Raw genomic sequence first — 24,616 nt, 5'->3', positions numbered from 1 at the left:
AAGTCTATGTTCCTCGAGAATCATAAGGTGATCATCACCATAATATGTACCGTAATTTTCTGACTGTAAAGCGCACCTGACTATAAGCTGCCACCCACCAGATTTGACAAGAAAAAGGCATTTGTTCATAGATAAAACACACTGGCTATAAGTCGCAGCTGTCCTCGCTGTATATTATTTACACCAAAAGATATTAACTAGTAACACGTTATTTTGACAGCGGCATCATAAGACTGTCATGAGACCAAATGAACCACCATGAAGCGTTGAACCAATTGGCAGCAAACTTCATTGCTTCAAGAAGCCATCACTGCTCCCTTGGGGGAGACCTTCAACCTCTTCTGCCACTTGCTGTCAACACTGTTGTTTCCCAACATGCCTCCTAGCATGCATTGTAGCACTACATATGTAGATAACAATCAAAATTCATGTTCTGTGCTAATTATTTATTCAGTTACTGTTCCAGTTGCTAATGAATTGCTAGCTCTTGTAACACTTTATTTGACAGTGGCACCATAAGACTGTCATTAGACAATCATAACTATGTCATGAGCATTAATGAATGCTTATAACAGATATCATTTAGTGTTATCTGGCAAATGATCTCACTTTTGAATGGATATAAAAGATCTAAACTGGACATAAATTGTGTTAGTAACATAATTTGTCGGATGACACTTAATGACATGTGTCATAAGTATTGGTAATGCCCATGATAATGTCATGTCATAATTATGACCGTCCTATGACAGTCTTACGACTCCGCTGTCAAATAAAGTGTTACCAAAAACCATAATGAGCAATTAATGAAACAACTGGTACAGTAACTGAGTAAATAATTAGCACAGAACATGACTTTTGATTGTTATTTACATCTGTAGTGCCGTAATGCATGCTAGGAGGCATGTGTTGCCTATTAACCCAATTCAACAAATAAGCCGCTCTGGACTATAAGCCACAAGATTCAAAATGAAGGAAAAAAGTAGCGGCATTTAGTCTGAAAATTACAATATTTCATCAGTTACTGTTCCAGTTGTTTCATTAATTGCTAATTATGATATTTGCTTACACTTTATTCGGCAGGGTCGCTATAAGATTGTCATAAGACCACCATAATTATGACATGACACTGCCATGAGCTTTAATGAATGCTTATGATAGTGTCATGTCATAATGATGACGGTTGCCGGCAAATAAAGTGAGATCTATTAGCTCTAAGTAATCAACAATCAAGGAGCAGGATTCAGAATGAGGGAAAAAAACTAAGCGGCTTATAGTCCAAAAATTACGGTAATATGACATGAGATGAACGTATGAGATATTTTATTGTCAATAATACATTGGGGAGATCAAACTACCGATGAAAAAAAGTCCAAGTTATCATAGCAATGTGCTATTTCAAGCTAGCTTTGGTAAATGTCCTTCGTTACTGTAATGCATAGCTTTAATGGGAATCAACCCTATTTTTCATTTCACAAGCATCAGGGATTGTTACAGATGTTTTGAATCCTGTCGTCTTATTAGAAGGTTTGTTGTGTTCAAAACAAATACATAAGAAAAAATCGGCAATTTGAAACTTCTCACGTCAGCAAGTGAAAATTAAGTTCATAAGTATCGAGTTAAAACGGGAAACCTGTCAAATTTTGTTCAAATGGAAAACGTAAAACATGACATTGAGCGTTTATAACTATTTTATATCTATTGTCAGTGGAAAAAGGCAAAATTTGCAAGGCCAACGCCAACTTCTTTCAAATACAACCTCCTCAGGTCATGAGGGGGAAAAAAAAAACAGGCCCTAGCTTCCTCACCGTGTGTGTGCGCACACTGCTTGTGCATAATTTATATCGTGAGCGTGTATTTGCTGCTGCCGAGGCAAAACACAAGAAAGATGACTCATGGCCTACATGCACAATCCCTGGCATTTATTTATTTATTTTTGTTGCTTAAAAAAACGTTAGCAACTTAACATAGGCTAACTGCTAACTAGCACCGTGGCACATTTAAGGCAGAGATACTCTACCACTCACACCAATAAAATGGCTACTTCACAATTCTGCTTTTATTGCAGATGACTAACCTGGCACACCAGATTGATTGTTCCATTTATCCGCTAGGAATATATTACACATATTAATCTGAGATTGAGCCAATCGAGACCTATTTCATGGGAAAAAAATATACGGCGGCTGATTGGACGATGGCTCTTCTCTACATACTGGCCTCCATCCCCTCCCAGGAGGAAGGTATTTCCTCTTGTACAGTTGTATGCAAAAGTGTCTGAACCTTTTGAAATTTCTCACATTTCTGCATAAAATCCCCATCAAATGTGATCTGATCTTTGTCAAAATCACACAGATGAAAAAAAAAACAGTGTCTGCTTTAACTAAAACCACCCAAACATTTATTGGTTTTCATATTTTAATGAGGATAGCATGCAAACAATGACAGGTGGGGGAAATGTTTGGGTGATTTAGTTAAAGCAGACACTTTTTTTCATCTGTGTGATTTTGGCAGTGATCAGATCACATTTGATGGTGATTTCATGCAGAAATGTGAGAATATCCAAAAGGTTCGGATACTTTTTCATACCATTTGTCCAATCAATCAGTGTGCCTTTCGTACACGTTATGCTACTTGGAAAGTTCGGTTGGCGCAGGTTGCTGAACTTTTTCAACAACTCATTTGCAAGTCTTGCTGCGAGGTAGCTCTCCAACCAGACCCTGGTCCTCTTGGTCTAATGTGAAAGTGCCCTTTGTTATCCAGAGGTGATGAGTGTTCTTGAAAAAATGTTTTCCATTTGGAGGCACCTGCTGCTCTCCTCTTTTGTTTATGTTCTGCGCTCCCAGTTTGCCCCTGCTGCTCCCGTCCACGTCACACCGGCGAAGCGTGCAGAAACCGCGGAACGAGTCTCGACTACTTTCGGCGAGGAAATTGCGCTCTTTCGTCCATTCAGTGTGAACAGATGTCTACCGTTTTGGCATGTTTGCTATCTCTGTTGTAAAATCTGGGTGAGGAAATGATGTTGTCAGATAGCCACACGTGAAGCATTGTTGACATTTGATTGAGCCAATGATATGGGACGTTTTTATTTGAAGCCACTCTTGGCCAATCACAGACCGGTTGTGACAACCGTTGCGTCACATAAACTGAACCGCATTTTCTTTAAAAGTCGGACAAAAAGCATCCGGCTAACGGTTTGTGTGGACGCCGGACACATCACTGCAAAGGCCGAGTGTCTGTCCTAAAACCCGACAGGTAGTCACCCTACTTGCAAGGCTCATGTTACTGGGGACAAAAAAATTATCCCTGGGATCAGTTTTGTTTTCGTCAAAGATGACAACAACTGTTACGTCCCACAGACGGCTTGCTTAGGGCGTAACATAAAGCGAGCCACAAGTTCATAAATGGCACAATTTATTTTCACAAATTAAACTCGCAATGAACAATTGATAAATAATGCTGAAGAAGCTGGCTTCAGGGTAAGCCCAGGCCAAAACTACAAACAAAATAAATCTATACTTCAACCCCACCCGCTAATTAAACCCTGATCGTAAAAAGGAAATAACAAATAGACAGCCACTACCCTGGCTTCCTACACTAAACAAAACAGGAGAAAACGGGTTCAACAGAAATGGCAGCTTACCCCTACTGCTTCGGTGCTCTTATTTACAGTGGTGAAAAAAAACGATCCAATAACGAATAAACACAAAAGAACTTACCGGAAAAAGAGTGTAACTAGCAAGCGATCAAATGCACACGTGAATGAATGCCGAGCAAACAGTTGGCGAGGAGGACCGCGGCACAAATGCTGTCAAATGTGACCTCAGCTGTCAGTTGACAGCGTCTGACTTTTCAAGCTTGGCGCCCTTACTTCGTTGGCCAATCAACGGCGGCGACGTCGTCTGTCTGTCCGGTGTCGATCAGCTAACGTCACAGTGGGAGGGGAAGCGGCCAGCTGGCAGAGGCGGGGATCAGCTGACTGTTGGCTTCTCAAAATAAAACTGTTAGACGGCCACAGCCGTCACAGCGAAAATATTTAGTCAATGAACACTTTTTTTCATCACGATAACGAGCTAAGACAAACAAAAGAGCTGAACAAAATTCTGACAATGCGTGCCGCTAACGCGTGGCGACGTGACGCAAATGGACTGCGATTGGTCCGCTCAGACTGTTTCCGGTTCAGCGCAAAATCGCCGCCATTTACAAACATTCATGCGCTACCGACCACCTACGCAACAGTCTTCTGCGTCGCCTGCGCCTCAATATTTGTATGATCAACATTTGTTGTTCAATGTTGATGAGCTGAAGATCCACATTCAATTCAATTCCTTTATTGTCATTGCAAGCCGATCAAACAACAAAATTGGAAAGCTACTCTGTGGTACCATAAAACACAACACAGTAAAATAACACACAACTCAGACATACTGCTAAATAAAAGACAATGAATAAATTATTGTGCAAAAGTCGCTACATAGCAGCATAATGAACAATTTCTGCAGTTCAGTGTTGAGAACGCGGATGGCCCTGGGAAAAAAAACTCTGAATCTGGTTGTACGTGTTCTCATCGCCCAATATCTCCTGCCAGAGGGCAACAGTTCAAACAGGTGATGACCAGGGTGGGAAGTCTTTAATAATGTTCTTAGCTCTTTTAAGGTGTCGTGCAGCAGCAATGTCCTCCAGTGGTGGCAGAGAGGAGCCAATAATTTTCTCAGCCGCTTTCACCACCCTCTGCAGTGATTTTTTTTGTCCGCTACCGAGCAGGTTCCATACCACGTTGAGATGCAATAGGTGAGGATGGACTCAATAGCTGCTCGGTAGAAGGCAATCATCAGTCCCTTGCCCGTGTTGTTCCTCCTGAGGCCCTTCAGAAAGTGGAGTCTCTGGCGAGCTTTCCTCACCATGGCCGAGGAGTTAGCTGAACAGCAGAGGTCATCAGAGAGGTGGACACCAAGGATTTTGAAGGACTTTACACGTTCCACACATACTCCATCTACCCAGAGAGGTGCCGGTTCCGAGGCACGCACCTTCCTGCAGTCCACTATTAATTCCTTGGTCTTGGTGGTATTCAGAACCAAGTTGTTCTCCGAGCACCATGCTGACAGTCGCTGTACCTCATCTCTGTAGGTGGATTCGTCACCGCCGGAGATGAGACCAACAATAGTTGTGTCGTCAGCAAATTTTATGATGGTGTTTGATGAGTGGACAGGTGTGCAGTCATGAGTATACAAGGAATAGAGACGTGGACTCAGCACGCAGCCTTGAGGGGCTCCAGTGCTCAGTTTGATGGTAGGGGATGTGTAGTGGCCAAGTTTAACATACTGTGAGCGGTTAGTCAGAAATTCCTTGACCCAGGAACAAATGGAGGGGAGGAGGCCCAAGTTAAGCAGTTTGGTCACCAGGATGTCGGGGATGATGGTATTGAATGCAGAGCTGAAGTCAATGAAAAGCATCCTGATGTAGCACTGCTGTTGTTCCGGGATGTCGTGAACCCTCTGAAAATCACTCGTGATGGCACTTCTACACTTCAGACCGATGTTGATTAGGTCCTGTCGACTATACACATAATCTGCTCGACATGAGCTAATAAACGCGGACAAAAACAACTATAAATATAAACATAAACACAGAGAGCTAAGAGCCGCTGCACTCGAGCGCGCCGCCATGGAAAAACTAGCTTATTCAAGCGTTCCATCTCCGTTGGCATTGTTGTGTTACCGAAAGAAAACTCGAGGAAGTTGATAAGAGTCCCCCAAAACTATGCAAACACATGCCACACCCCTCTAGTGGCTTGGCAGTGAATTACAGAGCAATGCGTTCCCTTGCGGCAGAACTATCGAATGCTCATTGACGCCGTAGTCGCTACACCGTCCCCGCAACGCAGAAGCATAAGTCAGACTCAAGTATCATCGTCCAGAAGACTCAGATGAAAATTATAAGGGATGCCAAAAACAATGCCTGGGATGGGAATGTGCAGTTGATGAATATCACTTATTTCTAATAGCGTGACAATGGAGACATGATGGTTTTTCTGCTTTGAAGCCATGTCATAAAAACACACCTCTAATGTTTAGATGGATCAAATTTGTTTGCAATTGAAAAAGAGAAAATGCTTCCAAAAATGGTCCTAAGGTGTCCGTCCCAGTGGTTAAAATTGCCACCCCCAAGCTGCCGTTTCCAATTTTAAGCTTTTTTTCCCCTGAGTGATGATTACATGTCATGTCCACGCATGTCTTTTTCATACATGGCTTAGAGGGTATTTGCCCACGCTAACCCTCCACACACACACAAACACTGTCATGGCCTGCTGGTGAAAAGCAGATTGGGCCAAAGTGACTCACCAGCCATCGCATGAAGATCTTCACTAATGCATGTTGGCCCAAATTGGACGACGTGGGCACACGTCAACCTCAGCTAACGTGGACGGGATTGAGTTTTTTTTTTTTTTTTTAAGCCTTCCTCCATTCTTTGCTCAAATACAGTAACCTTGCACGTCAGTTTGATTGTTCCACTTATCCGTTCCGAATATATTCCTCACTTCAATTTGGAAAAAGATCCAATGGAAACCTATTTCATGGGAACGTTGTTTTCGTCAACGATGACGACATTCAAAATATTTCGTCTTATAAGACAACAACTAGATGAAAATGGTAAATGTAAACTGGTATGAATAAGTATCTGAACGTTTTGGAATTTCTCAAATTTCTGCATAAAACTACCTTCAAATGTGATCCGATATTTGTCAAAATCACACAGATAAAAAAACAATGTCTGTTTTAACCAAAACCACCCAAACATCTATAGGTTTTCATATTTTAATGAGGATAGTATACAAACAATGACAGAAGGGGGAAAAATAAATAAGTGAACGTTACATTTAATTTTGAAATACTTTTTCATACCACTGTCCATGCAATAGGTTTCATACTCTTTAACTTTTTTATAACTTTCTTGTCTGCATATTTGGGCATTGATCTGCACACCTCACAGTAAACCTCTTTTTTTGTGTCATCGTAGCTGAGCCTGTTCCAACGGTCTAGCCACTGGGGCTGAAACTTTTCTTTTTGTATTGGATTTTGCTTTTCCTTCAACTCCTCCAGTGATTTTCTCTTTCTTGAGTGGTCTCCCCCCCCCCAGTGCTTGGCCGGGTGCCGGGGATCGGAAACATGTTGTGTTGTTGCATAACATTAGGTGGGTACTGAGATACTGACTGAATTATACAGCGGATGAGCTCTATACCCTCAGCAGGGTTCTTGGGGTGTCATGAGAGTTCACCCAACCAGTCTACATGTGTTTTGTGGACTTGGAGAAGGCGTTCGACCGTGTCCCCTGGGGAGTCCTGTGGGGGGTGCTCCAGGAGTATGGAGTATTGGAGTCCCTGTTATGGGGGGGTCCGGTCCTTTTATGACCGGTGTCAGTTTGGTCCGTGTAGCCCAGGGGTGTCCAAACTTTTTGCAAAGGGGGCCAGATTTGGTGTGGTAAAAATGTGGGGGGCCAACCTTGGCTGACGTCCTTTACGTAGAACAATAAATTTTAGCAAGCCATTCCGTGTGTCATATTTGCTTCGTCACTTTTTTTAATTAATCATTTCAAGAATCTCGCAACTAGCCTTTGTGACAATCTCTTTCGACTCTCGAGCTCTTGCGAAATACTGCTGCTGTGAAATTAAACTAGCTTAAGTTGCTTCAATTTCTCGCTGCCTATCTTCCGTCTAATCTTGCCGTACATGTCAGTGTGTCTTGTTTGGTAATATCGCCTCACATCGAACTATTTAAAAACAGTGGCTGTCTCTTTGCAAATGAGGCGGACACAGTTGTTACATATTTTAGTGAAGAAATAGTCCAATTTCCACCTATTCTTGAAACCTCGGCCGTCGCGGTCAACTTTCTTTTTTTTTTGTTGCTTGTTGCCATTTTAGAAAATTGGAAGTAAAGAGTCACGCGGGGTAATGTTGCTTAGAGTGCTGCTGCCTTTTAGTGGGTAAATGAGGAGCAGCATTTACTGTGTAAGCTACCTTATATGCTGGTAGCAGTACTGCTGACTAATTTATTAAGTCTGTGTGCTGGCCAGACGTTATTGATTTTATGACAGAGGCTGGGGGCCAGATGAAATTTGACCACGGGCCGCATTTGGCCCCCGGGCCGGACTTTGGACATGTCAGGTGTAGCCGGTTGCCAGTCGGATCCATTTCCAGTGAGGGTTGGACTCCGCCCATGTCAGCGGTTCTGTTCATAACTTTTGTGGACAGAATATCTAGGCACAGCCAAGGTGTGGAGGGGGTCCAGTATGGTGACCTCAGTATTGCATCTCTGCTTCTTGCAGATGATGTAGTGTTGTTGGCTTCATCAAGCCATGACCTTCAACTCTCACTGGAACGGTTTGCAGCCGAGTGTGGAGCGGTCAGGATGAGAATCGGCACTTCCAAATCCGAGAGACCATGATCCTCAGTCGGGAAAAGGTGGAATGCCTTCTCCGGGTCAGGTCCTTCCCATATGGTGGAGTTCAAGTATCTCGGGGTCTTGTTCACGAGTGACGGAAAAATGGAATGGGAGATCGACAGGCGGATTGGCGCCGCATCTGCAGTGATGCTGCACCGGTCCGTCGTGGTGAAGAGGGAGCTGAGCCGAAAGGCGAAACTCTCTATTTAGCGGCCGATTTACGTTCCTACCCTCACCTAAGGTCACGAGCTGTGGGTCGTGACCGAAAGAACAAGATCCCAGATACAAGCGGCCAAAATGAGTTTCCCCCCCGTAGGGTGTCCGGGCTCTCCCTTAGAGATAAGGTGAGAAGCTCAGTCATCCAGGAGGGGCTCTGAGTAGAGCCGCTGCTCCTCTGCATCAGGAGGAGCCAGTTGAGGTGGCTTGGGCATCTGATCAGGATGCCTCTGGGGTGCCTCCCTGGTGAGGTGTTCTGGGAATGTCCCGCTGGGAGGAGGCCGCGGGGCCGCCCCAGGACACGCTGTGGAGACGATGTCTCCTGGCTGGCCTGGGAACACCTTGGGATCCCCCAGAAGGAGCTGAATGAAGTGGCTGGGGAGAGGGAAGTCTGGGCTTCCCTGCTGAAGCTGCTACCTCCGCGACCCGATCTCGGATAAGCGGGAGAAAATGTATGTACTGTATGTATTAGATACTGACAATCAATCAGCAGCAGTAATCAGGTTGCTCGCATTCAATGAGGTGTGTTTACGCCCCACAGAGAGCAATGTCTGACTGCATTGAGTGTAAGGCTGTCTTTGAACGGGATCGTGTAACGCAGTGGTCTCAAACCGGTCCTCAAAGGGCCGCAGGGGGTACTGGATTTCATTCCAACCAAACGAGACAAATACCTTTTCACCAATCTGGTTTCTTACAAGTGTAATCAGTTGATTGCAATCAGGTGCTGCTTATGTTAGTAGAAACCTCATTGGTTGAACTGTTTGTGCTGGATCTGTTGGAACAAAAACCAGGACCCACTGCGGCCCTTTGTGGAGTCGGTTTGAGACCGCTGGTGTAACGTCATCAAAACACGGAAACACTAGGAATTATTTTTTGGGTTAGAGCATTCTGGTGGTCCTGACGGTTTTCAAAGTACGTCTGGGACATTTATATAGTTGACCCCTGGGGTGAGCTCCGGTATGACGTCACACACCATCCAACTGCAGACAGACCCTTCTCAAGATGTGGCCTTAGCATTTTCTGTGCTGTCAAGTTAAAATAATGTCCTGTGGTGATAGGGAAAGGAATACAAAGATTTACTAGGATGAGTACAGATTTACAGTATGCCCATGGATCTCCAAAACTGAGTACCCTGATCTTTTTATGAGAAGTGTATTTCTCCAGTTTTTTTTTTTTTTTTTGGGGCCTTATATTGGAGCTGCGCCTCCTCACTTCAGAGTTGACCTCATTTTTGGGACGGCGCTGTCAGCAGCTGTTCCAAAAGATAATCCCCAATGTTAAATCTTACTAGTCCAGTCTGCTCGACAGCGTTAGCGCTAATTAGCATACTTGTAGCCACTGGTGACCCACCGGCTTCGGCGTTTTCCTGCCCGCTGCCAAGTCCCAAGATGGCGCTAAGCTTGCGTCAATGGTAGGCGGATTTGCTGAAACGTTGGCTGGGACAAAAAAAATGTGAAGGAATGCTATCACTACATTCAAATAGCTCGTCGCTATGTGAAACATAGCCAGCTACGAACAATATACTTGCAATGCAGGGTGTGGGTTAGGGTTGTTATTTGTTATGACTGTTGAGAAATTCACTCATTAAAACACCCAAATCAGGTAGTAACTTTAAATTGAAAGTTCACTTTATCTGCACATCTCGCAAAGAACCTGTTTGTGTCTTTTTTTTTTAAACATTGCTTCAGTGTTGTTTTCGTCAACAATGACAATAACGAACGAATATATTTAATCAGCGAACAATTTTTTTAATGATGATGACGTGACGATGACAACTGTAGACACTTCAATATGTGCTGGAATGTCTATTTTGATTGTAAATTGTTGGAAACCTTTATTTTTTGGACTAAACCTTTGAATTTTACTGATAGCCACGTGATGGATAACGCTAGCGTGATCGTAGGACTCAAAGGGTACACTCACCTTGCCGACTTGTCGTGTCTCTTGTGTCTGAGCCTCGCTAACACCAATCTCTCATGATTCAGGAGGTGCTGGTAGCACCGACAAAAAAAACAAAAAAAAAAACACTTTGATCTGAGTTTTTATCCGTAGTTGCTTCCGGTGCACTGCTGTTGATATAGCAACTCCATGGTAGCGCAACGCTGCAACAGCAGTTAAAACATGTAGCTGCCGCGGAGGGACATCAATTGCTCAATCAAAACAGCTGAGGCTTTTAGTTGAGCCAAATCACCCACTAAGGATCGGGGCAGTGTTGGTTTCCGACTATTTTGAATGAACATTGACAGACGAGCACATATTGTTGCGTCTACAAGGACAACGCCAACTTGCTGATCATACACACTCAGCAGGAAAACAGTACATTTTACACGAATTATACCCACCTGGACGCCATGAACTATGTGTAAAAAAAGACTGCCGTTGGCATCCGTTTGCCTAATGCTAACCCGAATGCTGTCCTAATGCTACAGGTGTAGTGGATGATGTTGTTGAGTCTGTGTAGCCGTGTTTGGCCGCTCGTATCTCTATTTACTCTCGTTTCTCAACAGGAAATGCGCGCCACAAAATAGCCCCCCCCCCCTTCCAGAATGCAACATAACCCACATTAGTTCCATTGGTGAATTATGAACACAGAATGAAGGGGTCACCACATGAGTTACATTTGGTGTCTGATGCTCACTCAGCACAGACCTTTAAAAGCAACATTGCATATCCTCTATGGCCAAGATAAGTAAACAAATCTTACCGCGTGTGCAAGCCTTGGGTGAGTGTCGGTGGGCGCAGCACGCCACATGAGTGACACAACCAGACACTGCTAGATGCGTGCTAACTACACATAAAATGTCACGCATTGTGATCACGTGACAGAAACTGTTGCTTATTTTCGTCTTTAGGCTCCCAAAACACGTTTTTCGCTCGTTATCGTCTTGTCGTCATCATGAAAAAAATTTATGTTGATGACAACAAAAACTGGTTTTGGGCGACACCAATGCGGCTGGAGGTGGCCGCCACGTACACCATTTTGAAAGCAGGAAAAACTTGGAATTGTCCAATTCTGGCTTAAAACTTTTATGATGGGAATTGTTTCTTTCGCTTTGTACTTTGGCCTCTGGATGGAAGCGGAGGAAAGTTTCCCACAGGCTCCCGCCAATGTCGGTTCGTGTTCTAAATCATTCAGGGGATGCTCTTTATTTTTGCACATTTCTATATAGCGCTCGTATATAAATATATTTTCATCCCACTCGGTCCTCTCTACACCTTGTATTATTCAGTGAGCGCCCACGCTCGGATCAAACCACAAAAACCACAATGGCAGTTTTAAAGGGACTTCTTCACCTTTCAATAATGAATGTGCTTAATAGGAGTCCAGATAAAATCTTAAAACAACCTATCACATCAAGACCTGATACTTATAAGTATAAACGTATCAATGTACAGTGGTATGAAAAAGTATCTGAAACTTTTGGAATTTCTTACAGTTCTGCATAAAATCACCATCAAATATGATCTGATCTTTGTCAAAATCAGAAGGATGAAAAAAAAGGGTCAGCCTTAACTAAAACCACCTAAACATTTATAGCTTTTCATGTTGTAATGAGGATAGTATACAAAAAATGACAGAAGGGGGGGGAAAATAAGTAAGTGAACTATCACATTTAATATTTTGTGGCCACACCTTTGGCAGCAATAACTTCAACCAGACGCTTCCTGTAGCTGCAGATCCGTCTAGCACACCAATCAGGACTAATACTGGCCCATTTTTCTCTACAAAACTGCTGTAGTTCAGTCAGATTCCTGGGAGGAATTGCTGTCTTCAGGTGATGCCACAGCATTTCAATGGGGTACAACTCTGTACTTTGACTTGGCCACTCCAGAAGGAGTTTTTGTTCCTCTGAAACCATTCTGAAGTTGGTTTACTTCTGTGTTTTGGATTATTGTCTTGTTGCAGCATCCATCATCTTTTTAGCTTCAACTGTCTGACAGCCGGCCTCAGCTTTTCCTGCAAAACTTTTGAATTCGTTCCTCATGAAAGATTGTAAGTTGTTAAGGTCCAGATCACATTTGAAGGTGATTTTATGGGATAATGTGAGGAATTCCAAAAGGTTCAGATAGGTTTTGATTCCACTGTCTAGATATATTTATATTCTGTTTGTATGTTCCTTGCGTGCCCTTAGTTAATGCGTGTTTCATTCAGCAAATTTGTGCTTTCCGTTTTTCATCAACTTTATTTACTGTAAGTATTATCATATTAGGCTTTGGGCTATCAATTGCTTGGCATTTTTCTTACGAAGGAATTTAGCTTCCCTTAACGAAACAGAACAAACTGACTAATTCAACTGTAAGGAGTATTGTGCCTCATTTTCTAACTTTTGTTCTCTTCTCTTTAGAGGAAGAAAGATGTCGTCAGCCAGGAGCGTCTGTGGTTTAGATTTTAAGTGAGGCCAAAAGCACAGCACGCTGCCTTGACCGAACCTGTGAAACCATCGCCCAAAAGCTACATTCACGCAGGTGACTCTCTCTCTCTCTCTCTCTCTCTCTCTTTCTCTCTCTGACAAAGCTAACATCTGTAATTAGGGCCCAAGCACCAACAGGCACGAGGCCCTATTGTTTTGCAAAGGATTCTTCTTCTTCTTCTTCCTTCTTCATGGCAAATGACAATGGCCAATTTCAAGGCCTGAACATGATCGAAAACGCTGCACAAACACGCGCCTTCGTGTAGATTCCGATAATTTAGCAATGTCGCGAACAAAATGGCTCAGTGGCGTCCCCTTGAATTTTAAAAAAAGGCCTCTCCATTTAGGTTTTTTCAACGTAGAGCGAGGAAATTTGGGGAGTCGATTCGTTGTCCAAAACTGCTCCATAAAGTCTCTTGCACCCATTTTCCAAACCCAACAGGAAATCGGGTATTTTGAATTGAATGTTAAAAAACATGCAATTTTAGTCGATAAACAGTGTGCACGTTTGAGACCATTGCACCTAGGCAGTTAGTTGGATCCTCCTCAAAATTGGTGAGACTGTTCATGAAACATATGAGATGTTAAAGTGATCAAAATAGTGAGTTTTCATTCACGGGTCTGACCTGGGCGGTGGACCAAAGTCGGTCGTTTTTGGGGTTTAGGGTCGAGTTTCATGCATGTTAGGTTCTCATTAGATGATTTGAAGGGACGTGCCACCACCCTGAGCTGCATGCTGTCCGAGTTTGAGTGACGTCCGAGTGCGATGTGCGAGGGGCCGTTCAGTCCTGGTTGCAGGGCTAGTATTCTTTGTTTTACAATGGTATTTCTTGAATATGCCACCCAACCCACACCATTTCATACTGTTCAAACACCAGAACTCTCAGGGCAACTTTTGTTTGACAGCCAAAACATTACTGTTCACCCTAAAATGCATTTTAAAAAACGTTTTAAACGTAAAATTTACAGTATCTACAGTGGTACCTCTACTAACAAAATTAATTCGTTCTGAAAGTAGTTTCTTAACTTGAAAATTCTGTAAGTAGAGAAACAATGCCCTAATCAGTCCCAAGGCCCACAAAATTAAGACATAAATCTTTTATAATGCATAAAAATCAATCAAAGCATGTAACAAATACATGTTACAATTGAGGCGTATCTTCATCTGAAATTCTGTATGTAGAGATGTTCTGAAGTAGAGGTATCACTGTAGTCCTACAATATTTATCCAATTCACATCATTCATACATCACAAATTTCAGGAACGAGGTACAAAATTTCTTGCCAAAAACATACGGTTCTGCCAAAAATTGCCAAAAACTTTCCCATTCATTTCAATGGCACAAAAACCTCCATTTTCTCGTACTGATATCCAATCCAGACCTGCCGGGGATATTTATCTTTAAGAAGACCCTGTGCATTGGCACAGCCAAATATCACCAGGAAGAGACCCATTATCAACAGGGAGTGACCCCAAAATGCCTCAAAACCAAGAAGTGACCCAATATGCCAACCATCAAAGCAAATTCTATAGAATTGCAATTTCTAGTTTACATGGTGAAGGAATCTGACCTTTTAGCCAGACTGCCGGAATCACGCCAGGCGAACCGCCAGACCCGCGCCGGTGCAGCTCCAAAGACTTGGGTCGGCAAAACTACAACAACCTGGCCAAAAGGCCAAACTCGTTCACGTTCACCTTAGCCTTAACCCCTTGTACCGACTCCATTTTGAAACCTGGAAAAAGGCTTCGAAGCACAAGTTGACAATTTATTCAAGTCGACAGCGATCAAAAGGCAAGGCGAGACAGAAACAGAGGATGGAGGATTCGGGAGTTACTGTTGTCCGGGCAACGAGGGTTGTGGATTTTGCCACCTCAGCGTCAAAAGGGCTCTTGGAAGTTGGATATCGGGCGTTCTCCGGTGTTCTTTGTGTTGGGACAAGCTGTCCAGCCATGTGTTCTGGACTGTCCGGGAGAACTGATTGCGAGAGTTGTTGGTGCAGACGTGGTCTTGGCAGCGTCAATCTTGCTCAATCAGTTGCATGACGCACACGTTGGGCTTCCGTGATAAGAAGGCGTCATGTACATCTTATGCCCTTGTTTTCCTTAAACTATGGTGGAAGTGCTATTTATTTTATATTGGGTGTGTTAGAGTATTACAGTCAAACAGTAAATCCGAGAAAGGATACTATTCCCTGATTGATTAAAAGAGCATTAAATGCGAATTCAAAATAAAGTGTTTTTTCAAACTGCAGAATTGCACTTTCATTTCACAAGAGCAATAACTGCATTCAAAAAGAAATTAAAATAACTGAGCTTTGCCTCAAACGGTATTTAAAAAATGAATAAATAAATAAATAAATGGGGATCGAACTACAACCAAAGAACAATTGGCTAACTTGCATAGCAATAGTCCGCTAGCTATAAAATGCTAACTTTTTTTATTATAATTTACAATGCTCTTAACAAACCGTTTAAAGACCTATTCCCACACAAAATGAAAAAAAAAACAGAACTCCAAAAGATACTTCTAGTCTAAATTACCAATGTATAAACAATCATATTAGCTCAAACAAAAACTATGTCACATTGACTGTTCCCACCGCAGGGCAACGTATCCACCTAAATGAATCAAACTGAATGCAAAGACTTTCGAAACAAACCATTACGACACCAATCTAATAATAATAATTCTAATCAACTACTCAAGTTCATCGATTAATTGTTGCAGCGCTACACTAAAGATCTGAGAATTTGGACAGTTGTAAGATGAAGGAGGTTGTTCTTAATTCTAGTAAATACGCTACATTAAAAGTGTAAAGATGTGAAATGTTTGAATCATGGGGCTTGGACTTGCAGTGTTAATGTACGTCGCTTTGCAGATCTTGGCTTTGGCTTGATGCTGATGCTTTCTGTCTGGTACTGTGTGCACGCGCGCTTTTTTGCCTACATGTCAGTGTGAAGACGGCGCGCGTTAGCCGACAGCATCTAGCTGACGCGCTGGACGATTCCGAGGCAGACAGAAAAGCAGCGAGAGCGAGGAGCACGGGGAGAGAGCTCTCGTAAGCCTGCCTGCCTGTGTAGCAATGCGTGTGCGTGCCTGCGTGGTGTATTGTGCAGCCAAGCTAACTGGAGCAGGGGGAGGAGAGGGAGCAGGGGCCACAGGCTCACCGGGCCGCCCGCAGCCACGTTACGCCTGGCGGGCGCCCATCTGAGCCTACGAGAATGACGTCACTGGAATCACGATGCTTACTGGCTCGCTAAATTACACTTTTTTTTCTCGAAGTACAAGTACAGTGATTCCTCAGGAGCGATTAACTCGACTTAAAGGTGCTATTAAATGCTGACCGTGTCCAAAAATGAAATGACCGCACTAATGTCATTTTACTGTACATTGAAGGGAATAGTATCTTTTCTCGTATTTAGCGATCGACTGGTTGTATTATTCTAACACACTCGATATAAAAGTGCAATCGTAATTGATTAAATGTTCCTAATACGATGAGTCGATTATTTGAACTAACAAATTGATGGATTAATCGATTACTTAAAAAATTGATAGCTGCAGCCCTAGTTTAGTGTCTCATTTGCAAAAACACTTGCTTTAGGGCTGCGACTAGGGAAAAAATGTACTCAAGTACAAGTTAATGTGCTTTTCATGGCGACAACCTCCCGCGATGTACCTTAACATTTTTTTTAATGTACATAGTTAATTATGTCGTGTGAGCAACATATGAGGTTTTGCCGCTCACACAACATAGTTATACCTCGACATAAGATTGCATCGACATTCGATCCTTTTGAGATCCGACGTAAAATTTGACCCGTCATTTGTCATATGACGACAAACTCGTAGTACGACTGTTACGTGCCAAAGATGGCTCGCGAAAGGCGTAACATAAAACAAGCCACACAACTGTACAAGTGGACACAAATTTATTTACACAATAATCAAACTCGCAATGAATATGTACAAAATGCCGAGGAAGCGTGACTTCAGGGTAAGCCCAGGCCAAAACAACAAACAGAAGGAACTACACTTAAACCCCCCCCGCTAACTAAACCCTGGTCATGTAAAAGGAACAAAGAAAAGACAGCGTCTAACCTAACTGCCTACTCTATACAAAACAGGAGAAAACGGGTTGAACAGAAATGGCGACTTACCCTTACTTGCTTCAGTGCTCTTATTTACAGTGTTGAACAATAACGATCCAATAACGAATAAACACAAAAGACCTCACCGAAAAAGCGGGACTGGCGATCAAAATGCAAACGAGCGTGAATGGCGAGCAAACAGCTAGCGAGGAGGAACGCGACAGAATGCTGCCAAATTGCGACCTCCTAGAACGTTTACAGCGGCAGGTTTAAGAAGCTTGGCGCCTTTTCCCGTGGCCAATCAACGGTGGTGACGTCGTCGGTCCGTCCTGCGTCGATCAGCTGTCGTCACAGTGGGAGGGGAAGCAGCCAGCTGGTGGAGGCGACGATCAGCTGACTGGAAGAACCTCAGAAAATTAACTATTAAACGGCCAGGGGCCGTCACAACGACCATTTATGACGGCGTGGCAATTTCATTGTATTCGCACAAGAAGGGCACACGGTGGATTTTCTTGTGAGAGAAATCGACATGGGTCCCAAGAAGGTTAGTGCAGGTGGTGAAAAAAGGAAATTAGCATTAAAATCAAAATGGGAATGATAGAAAAATATGAGCGTGGTGTGAATTGGCTTGATAATATGGCTGGAATATGTCTGCGACCTCGATGGTCTTCCTCTGACCTCCGTTTGCCAGTCTTTATAATTTAACGTGAAAATTATGATTATTGTAACATTCGTTAGGTTTTATTTCAGAACTTGTGCAACATAACGCAGCTACTGTCCGCCGTAGCCGACGCCAACAATAGCATGAAAAAAGAAAGCAAAAACTCTACCGCACCTCTCTCACTCTGTCGTCAGTCACACGGTGCATCAGCGTGCAAAACACAACTGCCACACATAAGCGGATTTTAAGGGGGGCAAGGAGGACCAGCCCCCCCCTGGTGGCCAATAAGTGTCATTGCATGAAACTGACTTTCCTATATACTGTATATAAAAGTTGTAAAGCAATAAATCTGCAACAAAAATGAATGAAATGAACAAACAAAAATTTTTTTTTATAATGGGTCATTTGATAATGGGTCAAAATTGTTTTTTGAACGGATCATGTGACTAGCAGCTTAGACGGTCATTTACTTTGCATATAATTAAACAAAAAACAAACAAAACAAAAAAATAGTGGAGGCCAACTTGAAGAAACTTTTTGGGGGATTGAATGATTCAGACACAAATGTCCTACCCATAATATGGCCCTCACCCAAAAAGGATTGCTTCAATCAAATAAAACGTTTTCAATGAAAAATTTAGTGTTCAAATGCAAATTTTTCAATCTCAAATATTTTTTCGCATTTAAAACCGTTTTCTATGATTGAAATTTTTTTTTTTTTGAATCATTTTTCTTTTTGAATATATATATTTTTAGAAGCAACTTATTTTTTGATTGAAAAATAAAGACACAAATCTACCTCCATATGGCTCCACCCAGGGGATACAGTTTTTGACTGGGGTAACTACATTGGCACGATACCGGCGGCCGTACCATATTCAATGGTTGACGATCTTGGCGAAAAGTATTGCCTAAGCAGCCTGATTCAGAATTCCCCCTCAAGAATGATGGGAAACAAAAAATGCTCATTGTCAACTTATTTTATTGCTGACACTGCATTTCGGGGTCATCAACAAGTTGTGCCCCCCCAAAATTCAAACTCTGCCTATGCTGCCACATTAGAACCAGATTCGTTACATTAATTTATTACTATTGTCTATATCTATTCTGATTTGTATTGATAATTTATTTATTTATTTTTTTTGAAATGTGTAATTGTTCCAGCAGTATTAACGAAAGATTTAGTGTAGGTTTTTGGGCTGTTGAACCAATCCATGGATTCATAATGTATTCTTATGGAAAAAATCTGGCTAGACATACGACAATTTCAACTTACAAACCAGGTGCTGGAACAAATTAAATTTGTATTTAGAGGTACCTCCGTTGGGTTGTGACCGAAAGAACAAGATCCCGGATACAAGCGGCCGAAATGAGTTTCCTCCGCAGGGTGTCCGGGCTCTCCCTTAGAGATAGGGTGAGAAGCTCGGTCATCCGGGAGGGACTCGGCGTCGAGCCGCTACTCCTCCGCGTAGAGAGGAGCCAGCTGAGGTGGCTCGGGCATCTGGTTCGGATGCCTCCCGGACGCCTCCCCGGAGAGGTGTTCCGGGCATGTCCCACCGGCGGGAGGCCCCGGGGACGACCCAGGACACGCTGGAGAGACTATGTCTCTCGGCTGGCCTGGGAACGCCTTGGGATCCCGCCGGAGGAGCTGGTTGAAGTGGCTGGGGAGAGGGAAGTCTGGGCTTCCCTGTTAAAGCTGCTGCCCCCGCGACCCGACCCCGGAACAAGCGGAAGATAATGGATGGATGGATGGTACCTCCGTATGTGCATTTCAAAAAGAAATTTTGGTGCCGCGAGCTACCCGTAGTAGCGTTGCGATCGACTGCTCGATCACAATCGACATAATGGCCACCCCTGGTGGTAAGGAATCAAACTCGGGTCATGTGTAACTGCTTGCAATGTCAAATTTTTTCTTTTTTTAAACAATGCTATATTTTTTGTTCCGAGCACAACACCAGCTATATGAACTGTTGTCATTATTATTATACTATACTATAAGACAGTGATCTTCAACCACCGGGCCGGGGTCCGGTACCGGTACGTGGCGCATTTGCTACCGGTCCACTGAAACATCATCAATCGTTGGTTAACGATCGTAAATCTGTTGTCTGTTTGCCCAGCGTCAGTCAATATAAACAGTAACATTAGCTGCTGATGACTGTGTGCAGCGGGCGGCGACTATGCACATATACAGTATGTTGTTGATGTACTTATGTATGCATGGACATGTATGTAAATGTTGCAAAAATATACACACAAATCATCCAATTCCGACCAGAAAAATGAAGGATCGCCCGTCCTAAGAGGACGCTTCACTGTTTTCCCTCTGCGCAGCCTTCGCAAGCGTGGCCAGCCAATGCCGGGACCGTTGCGGGCGACCGCCGGCCGTCGGAGCGGCGTGCGCGTGAGCGCCCCCTAGCCCGCCGCTTCCCCCCGCCCGAGCCCATCCCGTCCCGTCATGCCGTCGTCCGCACGTAAAGGAGGAGGGCCCAAGGACCCCGAGCTGGCCGAGCTTTTCTTCCAAGATGACCCGGAGGACATCTTCTGCGACTTGCACGAGATCGGACACGGCAGCTTTGGGGCCGTGTACTTCGTAAGTCTGCCTGACGAAATCTAAACGAGCTCATTAATTGCCTGTCAACTAATTCATTCATTCAGGCCCGCAACTCCTATTCCAACGAGGTGGTGGCCATCAAAAAGATGTCCTACAATGGCAAGCAGACTACTGAAGTAAGAGATACACATGTGCTGTTTAAGAAGGAGTAAGGTTCAATGTACAACTGTAGAAATGCAATGTATTTCTCTGTGATGCACTTTGGGATCTTTTTAGATCATTTAGGGCAGGGCCTACTGTAAGTGTTGTGTTGTTGTGCAGAAATGGCAGGACATCATCAAGGAAGTGAAGTTTTTGGGGCAGCTCCGCCACCCTAACACCATCGAATACAAAGGCTGCTACCTGAAAGACAACACGGCCTGGGTGAACATTTCATTTATTTATTTATTGCCACAATTGCTCCATTTTCAGTATGTGCTTTCTGTAAAAGCTTCTGATTGGCAACAATTGTAGTCACAGTGCCACCTGATGCCGACAAAATACTAATATTCTGACGGAATATTTATCTGCATTTCAGTTGGTGATGGAGTACTGCCTGGGCTCTGCATCAGATTTACTCGAAGGTGTGTGTGTGTATTTAAAAAAAAAAAAAAAAATTTTTCTATAAGCTACCACTTTTTTGGTGCCTTTTCACTCAAGGTGGGACTTAGGAAACCTTACAAACATTTATTAGTAATACTACAACCCACAGCAAAAAGTATGGAATCAGCAGTCGCAGACGAGCACTCACTCAGACATTTTATCATGTAGAACAAACTCAGATAAATAGCTTGAAAAAATAATGAATTACTGTAGTTCAAAACTGCAACTCTTTAGCATTCAGAAACACAAAGGAATGAATAAAAAACTGGTGGTCAGTAAATGTTACTTTTATAGAGCAAGTGCAGGGAAATATACAGTGGGGAGAACAAGTATTTGATACACTTTTTCCCATTGGCAGTGTATGGAATCACTCCATTCTAAGGAAAAAAAAAAATGGAATCATGAGAAACAAACCAAGAAAAAACAATCAAAACACATCTCCAGTATTTAGTAGCACCACCTCTGGCTTTTATGACCGCTTGCAGTCTCTGAGGCATAGACGTGATGAGAATTTGTCATCAATTTGGTGCCAACTCTCTTTGATTGCAGTTGCCAGATCATCCTTGCAGGTCGGGACAAATTTTTTTCCAATTTCCACCACCGGTTTTCAGTATGGTTGAGATCTGGTCTATTTGCAGGCCATGACATTGACTGAATGAGTCTTTCTCCAAGGAATGCTTTCACAGATTTAGCCCTCTGGCATGATGCATTGTCATCTTGGAAAATGACATATTTTCAATTGAAGGGATAAGGAAGCTGTCTAAAATTTCAATGTAAACTTGTGCATTTATTGAAGATTTAAGCACAGCCATCTTTGCCTTTGCCTGACATGCAGCCCCATATCATCAAGGACTGAGGGAATTTGGATGTTTTCTTCAGGCAGTCATCTTTGTAAACTTCACTGGAACGGCACCAAACCAAAGTTCTAGCATTATCACCTTGTTCAATGCAGTTTTGTGACTCTTGACAAGGTGATGATGCTGGAACTTTGGTTTGGTGCTGTTCCAGTGAGATATACTGTACAAAGATGACTGCCTGTAGAACACATCAAAATTCCCCTAGTCCTTGATGATAAGGGGCTGAATGTCAGCCAAAGGCACTGGGGTTAAATCTTCAATAAGTTTACATTGAAATTTTAGATGGCTTTGTTACCAAATTGATGAAGAATACTCATCAAGTCCATGCCTCAGAGACTGCAAGCGGTCATAAAAGCCAGAGGTGGTGCTACTAAATACTAGAGGTGTGTTTTGATTGTTATTTCTTTGTTTGTTTCTCATGATTCCATATTTTTTCCTCAGAATGGAGTGATTCCATTGTTGGGTCTAAACTTACTATTGTACTAAGAAAATAATAAAGGACCTGAGGGAGGGCGGAGAGAGAATCAGAACGGAGACAGAGATACGTTTTTACGCTGACGGCCGTCAGGAGGAAGGTTGATGCGGAGCGGGTGGCTCACAACACGCTTCTCTGACCTCCCCCTGAGGAACGCAGCCTTTTATTGAAAAGTGGGAGAGCATTCATTGCACATGCGTAAGTTTTGTTTTATCGAGAAATAGCTGTTATTGTATCATTTACTGAGAACAGAAACCAGAATGAAACATTATGGTGACGTTTACTGAAAACAGAAACCTTACTCTTTTCATTGTGTAAGCACTAAAGCACAAGTGAATAGACTGTTACATGAGAAAACATAATCATAACACCTAGTTTTAAACACACATAATTGCATTAATTATTGTAAATACTGTTAGTGTGCAAAAGCATTAAAGCACATCTTACACCATATATATATATATATTTCCCTGCACTTGCTCTACAAAAGTAACATGTACTGACCACCACAATGTTTTTTTTTATTCATTTCTGTTATTGTTTCTGAATGTTAAAGAGTTGCACTTTTGAACTAATTCAATATTTTTTTCAAGCTTTTGATCCGAGTTTGTTCTACATGATAAAATGTCTGAGTGAGTGCTCGTTTGAGACTGATGATTCCATACTTTTTGCTGGAGGTTGTAATAATGTATACGATGGAGTTTGGTTCAACAGAATACATTTTTATATACTGTACATTTTGAACTTTCAACTTTGGACTTGTGCTTGTTTTAGCCATTTTGATATATTTCACATGGTGTTATTTTAGTAAAATACATTTTTATTTTATTTGATTTGTAATTCATGAACATTTCATATTTGGAGTGCTTGATCTAAAGAAAAATGTTATTTGTAAGTTCACAAGAAAGCACTGCAAGAGGTGGAAATCGCTGCCATTACCCACGGTGCCTTGCTCGGACTAGCCTACCTGCACTCCCACAATATGATTCACAGGTATGTCAAGAAGTCGTCTGTCGAATAACGAGCCCAGAGCTATCAGCTCTCTTGTCGACATCTCGGCGTCGTCTATCGTAAAAACGGCCGAGCCACCTTTGAACTCGTACAATTTGCTTTGCTCAAAAGACGAGAAATCTGCTTGTTTTGCCATAATCGCTCAGAAAAAAGATCCTTGCTTAGTTTAGGTTAGGATCGATTTATGCAGAATAGGGCTTCAGCTATTGAATATTTTAGTAATCGAGTATCCTACTAAAAAATTCCATCGAGTAATAAGATAAAACATTCTTTTTTAGGTAAAGAGCAATTATAAATATGCAAGCGAAAACAATACATTCCACCTAATTTGCATTTAATAATAATAATTTAATAATAAGCATTTTTAGACAATCAATGTCTTTATTTTAGATATGGCAGAAAACACTCTGGTGACTTGAAGTTCTGCTCTGAGACCCCCAATTTAGCCAACTTTGAAAATTGTCCGATATGCATATGTGATACATCATTGGAAAGCTTCAAATCTCCATTTTCTGGGCAAGGAAAAATTTTGAACAGGAGGGCATTTAGAAAAAAAAAATTAAACAGCAAAAACTCCATGTAGCACGTATCACTGAGTGTCAAGACACAGCTGTGAATGGCCACAGCTGGATTTTTGGGGAATCTTGTGGGTGAAACATGGTAATATAACAAGGATATCGATAAAGAAATTGCAGACATCAAGGAGTGGTTGAGATTTTCTTTTTCATATATTTACCCTTTTAAATGTTTTTTTTTTTCAATTTTTTTTTTTGTTTGGATCAATTATTTATCATCTAACATATCGGAGAAAATGTGACAGTAAAAAAAAAAAAAAAAAAACAATTAAGTAATAGTTATGAGTTAGATATCTTTGACTTTTTTACAGACGCCATTTTCTTTATTGTGACATAATTTGTTTGAAAGTTTAAAATATGTGAATGAATAATTTTTTTAAGTCGTTTTTTTTTAACGAAATATGAGACATCAATTAATGATTCTAAGGTAAAAATGACAGACATTTTGAAGAATCAATATAATTAATTACCTTCGTTTTATGGCTGTGTTGAAACAAAAGCGGTTGTGCGATGTCTGTAAACGGGGGTTTTCAGGGTAAAATGGACACATTGAAATAGTTCGGGGGCTTAATGCGCCATGAATCTGCTATGGCAGCATATAGACATGTTGTATCAAACACACCGTTCTTTTGGCTTGAAATACAGCAGTTTATTTTAAAGAGGGTTGCAAGAGCAGAAACTG

General features: G+C 42.3%; 1 protein-coding gene across 1 annotated transcript in view; it reads left to right on the top strand.

Moving 5' to 3' along the window:
• The window catches only part of taok3a (TAO kinase 3a), a 65,306-nt gene that overhangs the window by 4,351 nt on the left and 36,339 nt on the right, over positions 1-24,616 (top strand). The window contains exons 2-7 of the mRNA XM_057831175.1: positions 13,001-13,121; positions 20,155-20,413; positions 20,479-20,550; positions 20,696-20,797; positions 20,952-20,997; positions 23,245-23,341. Of these exons, the coding sequence (XP_057687158.1) occupies positions 20,279-20,413; positions 20,479-20,550; positions 20,696-20,797; positions 20,952-20,997; positions 23,245-23,341 (452 nt within the window). The 5' untranslated portion in view covers positions 13,001-13,121; positions 20,155-20,278. The remainder of the gene's footprint in view (positions 1-13,000; positions 13,122-20,154; positions 20,414-20,478; positions 20,551-20,695; positions 20,798-20,951; positions 20,998-23,244; positions 23,342-24,616) is intronic.

This window comes from Corythoichthys intestinalis, chromosome 3 (genome assembly GCF_030265065.1).
Source record: "Corythoichthys intestinalis isolate RoL2023-P3 chromosome 3, ASM3026506v1, whole genome shotgun sequence".
Taxonomy (NCBI): domain Eukaryota; kingdom Metazoa; phylum Chordata; class Actinopteri; order Syngnathiformes; family Syngnathidae; genus Corythoichthys; species Corythoichthys intestinalis.
The sequence above is the reverse complement of the archived record's forward strand: the minus strand, read 5'-3'. Positions and strand labels throughout refer to the sequence as shown.